Here is a 7,351-nt window from a genome sequence, read left to right as displayed (position 1 = left end):
TACAAAGTGTCTTTTTGTCCGTTCTTCGGGACGTTGTTAGCTAGTAGCACCTAAGTCACGGTACACTAAATCCGTTAACCGAATGCATTTGAGTTGAAACTAAAACTTGTAGAAATCCTAGATTAATAATTACCGAAACCGGGTGTGATTCCTTTTTATTATTATTGTTCTAGTAATCATTTTTTCTTGCAATCATTAATTAGTAGTTGTTAACCATTCGCATCAATTCATTTAGTTAAAAATCATATTTCTCCATTAAACAAAAATACAAAAACACTTTAGCAAGCTTCATAAATTGTGACAATTGTTCTAATTCATTCGAATCCACACACAAACCACATACTCTTCGTGGTTCGACCCCTTACTACCACTAACACATTGTTAAGGGTAATTTGGGCTTATAAATGTTATCTTTGGCTGGAGCGCGACACTCCGATCACACAGCCTACAGGTCATCCTCATTTTGAAGAATCTCCGGTAAACTTGAATTTTTGTTATTATTGTTGATTATACGTTTATATGATAATCTATTATTATAGTGGATGATTTGATTGTTACTGTCTTTATTGGCCAAATAAGCTGCAATAGGTTACAAGGTTTTATATAGCGCAAGGCGCACCAGTTACATAGGGTCTAAATTCTAGAACCATGGCGTAAGGCTCAGAAGCAAACCACACTGTCTGTGTATGAGGTACAGTTTATTTATATACTTATATTTTTTTAATTCTCATAGGTTTCTACCATAAGTTGCCCAAAATTTAGGAATAATAAGCACGATCTATGGTTTTACACTTAAATAACCTATATGTATTTTTTTGTGTTTGTGCGTGCTTACTAAAGTGTAAACCTGGGAGCACATTTTGTGATTTGTTATACCACTGGGTCCACTAGAATTATTTGTTTGGATACATGCTCTGTGGAAACTCTTCAACTTTCTGATAGAAAGTGGCTCACATAGTTTACTTATATACCAAATGTTGGTCATTTTTGTGGAAACTCTTCAACTTTCTGATAGAAAGTGGCTCACATAGTTTACTTATATACCAAATGTTTAAACTTTAATATATAAGGCTGCTGGATTTTGACACAAGTCTCAGGGGAGTACTCAACTTTCAACTTGTTATCTTTTATACTTAATACCAATATGGTGATTGGCAAAATACTCGTAACTAAATTATATTAGGTGGTTTAACTATGAGTTTGAAACTTTGTTGGTCGCGAGTTAAAAAGAAAACTCTGGAAATAAAACATCTTCGGGGGAGGGGCGGTGGCTTGTGGTTGTGCATTTAGGGAAGGAGGAGTGTCTGGTGGTTGCTGCTAATTACTGATGTATCTAAAACTTATTTTGTGCTTTATAAGTTGTTCATTATTAGTTTTTGTCGCATCGGTCATTAATCTTTAATAGTTGTGTAATGTAATTATTTTCATTATTTTATATAATTTTTGCAAAAGATCTGAAATCTTCAATGCCAAAAGATTGAGGGGCCCATTTATGTGATGATGGGTCAAATTTGGGTTGGACTTTATTTCAAACCGGTTTAGTAGGTATAATTGAAAAACTTAGATAGAAAGTAAATGTGTAACGAATTTTATTAATTTACATCAATTTTGATTCTTAAAAGTCAAATATGCATTTTCCTACATTTTCAGAAGGAATAAATTGGTTACAATTTTGACATCTACCTGACTTGGCTAAAGTTAGTGCCAGTAGTTGGCTAATACGTAAAGCGACCAAAAGATGAACAGATCTTGAAGGCTTTACTTGCTGCTCATGCTTTACTTCAACGGTTAACTCAATCGTTCATCTATACGTTTCAACCAATTTATTTTCCAATCCATCTCTCTTGGCAATTAAGGTAATCGTTCAAACTAGCTGAGTTGGTTGACCTGCAAACACTTTATTTTCTCAATACTTGGCGTTTTAACAGTGTAAATTTATATTATTGAGTAAAATATGTAATAGGTTGCATGCTTAAAAAGTAGAGTTTAGGCAACTAACTCATTTCACCCGATTCTTTTTGTTGGAAAATCTTGATGGGTCGGGTACGTGTCAACGGGTTGGAGCTGAACCGGGTTCGGTAGTTAAATGGGTCATCCATTAGCTAACGGTTCAAATGAAGAAATGGTCATAGTTGTACGAGTTTGAAGGGGACGTGATTGACCGAATTTTATGCATGTGGACTTTTGAACGTGGAGTTCTATTTTGCATGTGTCTATTATTTCTTTGTTTTTGTTTATTATAAATAGGGAGTAGCTATAGTTTTTTTTGTACCCCATAATTTTCATCAATATACAGTAGCAAGTTTCTTCCGGTTCATACATACATACGTGAGTGTAGTGTGTGGTGAGGGGCCTGTAACCAACAATTGGTATCAGAGCGCAAGGTGAGATTGGAGGGCCGTTTTGAGAGTCGGTGGCGGCGGGAAGAGTAGCAGCCTTTTGGCTGCAAGGCTGAAGATAAAGAAAGAAGGTTGTAGGCGTGCTGCGAGAAAGAAAGAAAGAACCGGTGTCGATGTAGAAAGAAAGCCGACAACCGTAAGCAAGAATGAAGAAGTGCTGATTGGAATCAGCAAAGAAAAAAACCGGTGTTGTGCCGGTATGAAAGAAAGCAAATGATCGTTGATCACGTAAGAAGATAGTCACCAGAAATACAAGTACCGGTGTAAGAAAGATATACCGGCGAGAAGAGCCCGAAGTCGTAGCAGACCGAACGGCTTGAAAGAAAGACCGAAGAACTCGCTGGAGATAAGAAAGACAAAGACTGTTGAGACCGAAGCCGCGTATGGCGTGACCAAGACCGAGGTAACCTAGATCGGTGGTTGCCGCAGAAAGACCGTAGACTTACATTTTGAACCAGAGACCGAGACCGAAGAGGTTCACATAAGACTGAGACCGTGGGTGCGACAGTGACCGGAGGTTCGCACCATGATAGACCGAAGAAAGCTTTTATTGAAAGCAAGACCGAGTGAACAAAGACCGAAAGTGTTCACATTAGACCGAGTCGTGAGCCGAAGACTGAAAAGGGTTCACGCTAGAAAGAGAAAGGGGAAGACGGGCCTACGTGGTTCGTGTATCAAGAACCGACATCAAGATTATGGGGGTGAATGTTGGAAAATCTTGATGGGTCGGGTACGTGTCAACGGGTTGGAGCTGAACCGGGTTCGGTAGTTAAATGGGTCATCCATTAGCTAACGGTTCAAATGAAGAAATGGTCATAGTTGTACGAGTTTGAAGGGGACGTGATTGACCGAATTTTATGCATGTGGACTTTTGAACGTGGAGTTCTATTTTGCATGTGTCTATTATTTCTTTGTTTTTGTTTATTATAAATAGGGAGTAGCTATAGTTTTTTTTGTACCCCATAATTTTCATCAATATACAGTAGCAAGTTTCTTCCGGTTCATACATACATACGTGAGTGTAGTGTGTGGTGAGGGGCCTGTAACCAACACTTTTAACTATTTTTTTTTTTTATTTTGACCCGTTTGAGAGAAAACACATCACAGATTGCAGTAGTTAACACCTTTTTAATACATTCATAACGCAATGGGTTGAGATGGCCACCTGTTTTTGACGAGTTAACTAATCTACTTACTTGGTCATTTCTACACTTAACCAATGGTGGTTACATGTTTATGCCAATTGATTTATATTACACAACAGTTTGTATAAAGACTTCTTTAATGATCTTTTTCTTATCTAATCTAGGAACTGAGGGGTTTGTCTAACTTCTGTTGTCCAAGAGCTTTTGGGTGATAAGAAATGGTAAGATGTAATACGAGTTTTTTTTTATAAGAGTGTCTCTTACATGTAACTACTTTTACAATTTTTTTGTTATTTTTTGGCATTACTTTCTTCTTATTTTTTCCAATTTTAAAGACACATATGAATCAACAATTCTTCGTGGAAATGACAAAAATGCATCAGATAGAGATAAGCACATTGTTCAGTTGTGGCACAGGTTTTTATATTTTTGATTTTATGGAGTATATATATTCCAAATAACATGGTTCATAGATATTATTATGGCAATAATCCCTTCATATGAGACGTTTAATAGCTTACCAATCATGGTTTTTATAGCTACTTGACAATTACTTTTAGTTACTTGACGTACCCGCTGCAACACTATACTATATAATACATTTCCAATGTACTAAATTGTAATTTTGCCTCACAATTTTAAGACGCTCATCCAAACTCATGCTTTGTCTCCCTAACTTTTCCTCTGCACTCCCAAATCTGTCCCCATTCAATGTCATCTCAACCTGTGTAAATTGAAGACACAATTGAAACGGTCCAGCCACCTTCGCCTCTTCCACCTTTCTTTATTGCGTTGCCGCCATTGTGATTCACAGAACCTTTCTTCATTACGCTTATCATAGAACCTACTTTCGTCTCTCAACGTCTAACGTCTATGGCTCATCAACATCAACTTTTCTTCATTAAACTTATCGTAGAACCTACTTTCTTCTCTCAGCTTCTATGATTCATCGACATTAATCAAAATCAGTTGCAGGTACAGGTACAGGTACGTAATCGGTCCATGCATTATTGCATATGAATTCTACCTGTTAATTAGGGCAGTTCTTATATTTTAAATATTGTTTTTTTTTTCTTTATTTGGTTTCTGAGATTATTTCTTGTGGCATTTACAGTCATGTTACTATTATATTTGAAGTGGTTAATAGAATATGTATGAAATTTTATTCGTTCTTATCATATGATTACTAAGTTAAACATTTTCAGCCTTACATATTTGATATGAGATTTGGGTGGTGTTTGTTTTTTGTGAAAAGATCTTCAGGACCTCTTATGTCTGCCCCACGCAGACCACGCGCAGACGTTTGAGTCTGCAGTGTGTTTGTTTTCTCGAAGACCTTTCATTAAAAAAGGTCTGCGCGACCTCTTTTTCATGCAGACATGGATCAAGCTCTTCATACCTCTTCTGCTCTTTTTTTCTCCCAGATGCAACAAACACTGCCCTAGTTCCTTCTCCCCTCCTCCTACGTAGCCGACCACCCCTCCTCTTCCTCCACACCACCGGCCGCCCATCCTCCTCCTCTACACCGCCGACCTCCTCCTTCCTCTCTGCCGGCCACCCTTCCTCCTCTACACCACCGGCCACCCCTCCTCCTCCTCCTCCTCCTCCTCCTTCACACCGCCGACCTCCTCCTCCCTCTCTGCCGACCACCCCTCCTCCTCCTTCCTCTGCGGTTACTCGGAGAACGTTGGAGATCATGTTACTCATCCAATCAGGTGATTTTAATTCTGAATTTCAGCTTAATTTGAGTATAATAAGTTTATGTTGCTTTTGATTTTGTAGCTAATTAGGTCTGTGGATATGAAATGTTAGGGCTTGTTGAATTTTTATGCAATTGAATTGTGATTTACGGTAAAATTATGTGACATGTAGTTTAATTATAGGTGAAAACCAGTATCTTGAATGCAGGGTTTGAGATTTCTAGGTTTTCAGAATTGAATGTTTATTATGAACTGCTAGTGTTTGTCAAATTTTTATGCAATTAAATGGTGAATTATGGTAAATTCATGTCACATGTAGTTTTGTAGGTTAAAACCAGTATGCTTAGGTATTGAAAAACTTGGTTGAAGGGGAAGAAAAGGAAAGATACGGTATGTATCGCGCTTGCTGACGAAAGTTGTGAAGAGCCAAATATTAGAATGAACAAGGTTATTAGAACAAACCTCCGGGATCGGCTCGATTATGTTGTATCGGTGCACCTGTGTCCGGATGTGAAGTACGGGAAACGGATTCACGTGCTTCCATTAGACGACACCATTGAAGGTGTCACAGGGGACCTGTTTGATGCATATCTAAAACGTAAGTTTTACAGGTTGTTTGTAGGTTTGATGTTTAAACCCTAAACAGTAAACAATAGATAATGATTGTGATTAATGTAGCTTACTCTTTGGAGGCGTATAGACCCGTAAGATAACGATTGTGATTAATGCAACTTACTTTCTGGTTTGATCTCTATTTTGCTATTTTATCTTAAATGAAGTTTGGTTAAATTTTTGTCCATTTCAAACATCAAAAGAATATGTTTATATGTTTTATTGAATTTGGGATTAGATTTAAAGATGGATGCTGATTTAGGGTTAACTGAATGTTAGTTCTCTGTGTCTAGTTACATAGCATTGTTGTTCTCCTTGATTGTTGAGGTTATGTTCAAAGAATGCCTACTTTTTTTTTTTTTTATTAATATGGTTTTTGTTATCTATCAAACCTGTAACATTTGATACTATTTTATCTTGGCAGGATCTTGCAAGATCTCAGTCTTGAGTTTGATGATATGAATACGGAGTATAAAAAAGGTTCTGTCTAGATGTCCTCTCTTGGTTGGTCTGGTGGGTAAGCGGTCAAAAATCAAAACGGGTTGAATTAAGTGCAGCTGAAAATAGGTCGGATCGGGTTGCAACTTGATGTTTGTTTGAAACTTGTATGTGGTTAAAACTTGATGTAAATTCACATGTCGACTAGTGTTTGTTTGAAACTTGTATGTGGTTAAAACTTGATGTTTGTTTGAAACTTGTATGTGGTTAAAACTTGATGTAAATTCATATGCAAAGCATGGATTCAATGATTTAAAAAAAGTGTTATTGTTTTTTTATAAATATTATTTCAGTATTGTATAACTATTACTTATGTTTGAATGTTAAAAAAACTCTTTAAAGTTAAATAAAATCAGTTTATTTATATTTCAGTTTATTTCAGCAGCTAGCAGAAGTTAAAAAACAAACAGTCTTCTTCTTGCAGACTGCAGAGGTTTGGTCCACCTCTTCAGCTGCAGATGTCTGCAGATGTGGTCCGCAGACTGCAGACGTTTTACCTCTGAAAAAACAAACAGCACCTTAGTCATTGCTTCTAAAAGAAGATTTAGCATTGTTAGTTTCTTACACATTGAAGATTTAGCATTGTTAGTTTCTTACACATTATTATTACATATTAGCCTTTTTTTTGAAGAGCCCATGAATCCAATTAATAATAGGCACAGCCCAAACTTCAGCCCAGTTCACAAATAATATTACATTCGGTTCTTGCAAAGAACCGTCACGAGACCCTCTTAAAAATCATATCTGCCAACCCAAAAACGGCTTGGTTATGGGTAATGGGTTTAGCCATTAAACGGTTTTGGTTATGGACGGGTCTGGTCCGCTTACGACCTGTTACTCACTCCTACTGGTTCAACCCGTCGGGATAGATTTAAAGAGTCTAATTTAGATCGTAATTATGTTTGTGGAACTTACATTTAAAATACATTCGAAAGAACAAAACCCAAATGGAAACTATGAAGCAACAAAACGCTAAAATTACAACTGTTAGACTATC

General features: G+C 36.9%; 1 protein-coding gene across 3 annotated transcripts; it reads left to right on the top strand.

Annotated features, from left to right (window-relative positions):
* Positions 1 to 438: 438 nt before the first annotated feature.
* LOC110918593 (leucine-rich repeat extensin-like protein 3) lies at positions 439 to 6,718 on the top strand. 3 transcript variants are annotated; one of them, XR_004883188.1, is made up of 6 exons: positions 439 to 477; positions 580 to 691; positions 1,651 to 1,856; positions 3,709 to 3,765; positions 4,800 to 5,259; positions 6,281 to 6,718. XR_004883188.1 is itself a non-coding variant. In XM_035984961.1 (3 exons), the coding sequence occupies exons 1-3, from the start codon at positions 3,763 to 3,765 to the stop codon at positions 6,316 to 6,318; spliced, it is 501 nt and encodes a 166-aa protein (XP_035840854.1). In that variant the 5' UTR covers positions 3,458 to 3,762; the 3' UTR covers positions 6,319 to 6,718. The 3 variants fall into 3 exon arrangements, 1 of the variants encoding a protein (XP_035840854.1); XR_004883189.1 differs by lacking the exon at positions 1,651 to 1,856; XM_035984961.1 differs by lacking the exons at positions 439 to 477; positions 580 to 691; positions 1,651 to 1,856 and having other exon boundaries at positions 3,458 to 3,765.
* Positions 6,719 to 7,351: the final 633 nt, after the last annotated feature.

The sequence above is a fragment of the Helianthus annuus genome, chromosome 16 (genome assembly GCF_002127325.2).
Source record: "Helianthus annuus cultivar XRQ/B chromosome 16, HanXRQr2.0-SUNRISE, whole genome shotgun sequence".
NCBI classification, from domain to species: Eukaryota; Viridiplantae; Streptophyta; class Magnoliopsida; order Asterales; family Asteraceae; genus Helianthus; species Helianthus annuus.
Note: the sequence above shows the minus strand (reverse complement) of the source record. Positions and strands in the feature narration are given on the sequence as shown.

Excerpts from the sequence above, each read along its gene's own strand:
- LOC110918593 (XM_035984961.1), top strand. Across the intron at positions 5,260-6,280 it reads CATGTTACTCATCCAATCAG|GATCTTGCAAGATCTCAGTC; the intron begins GTGATTTTAATT and ends TTATCTTGGCAG.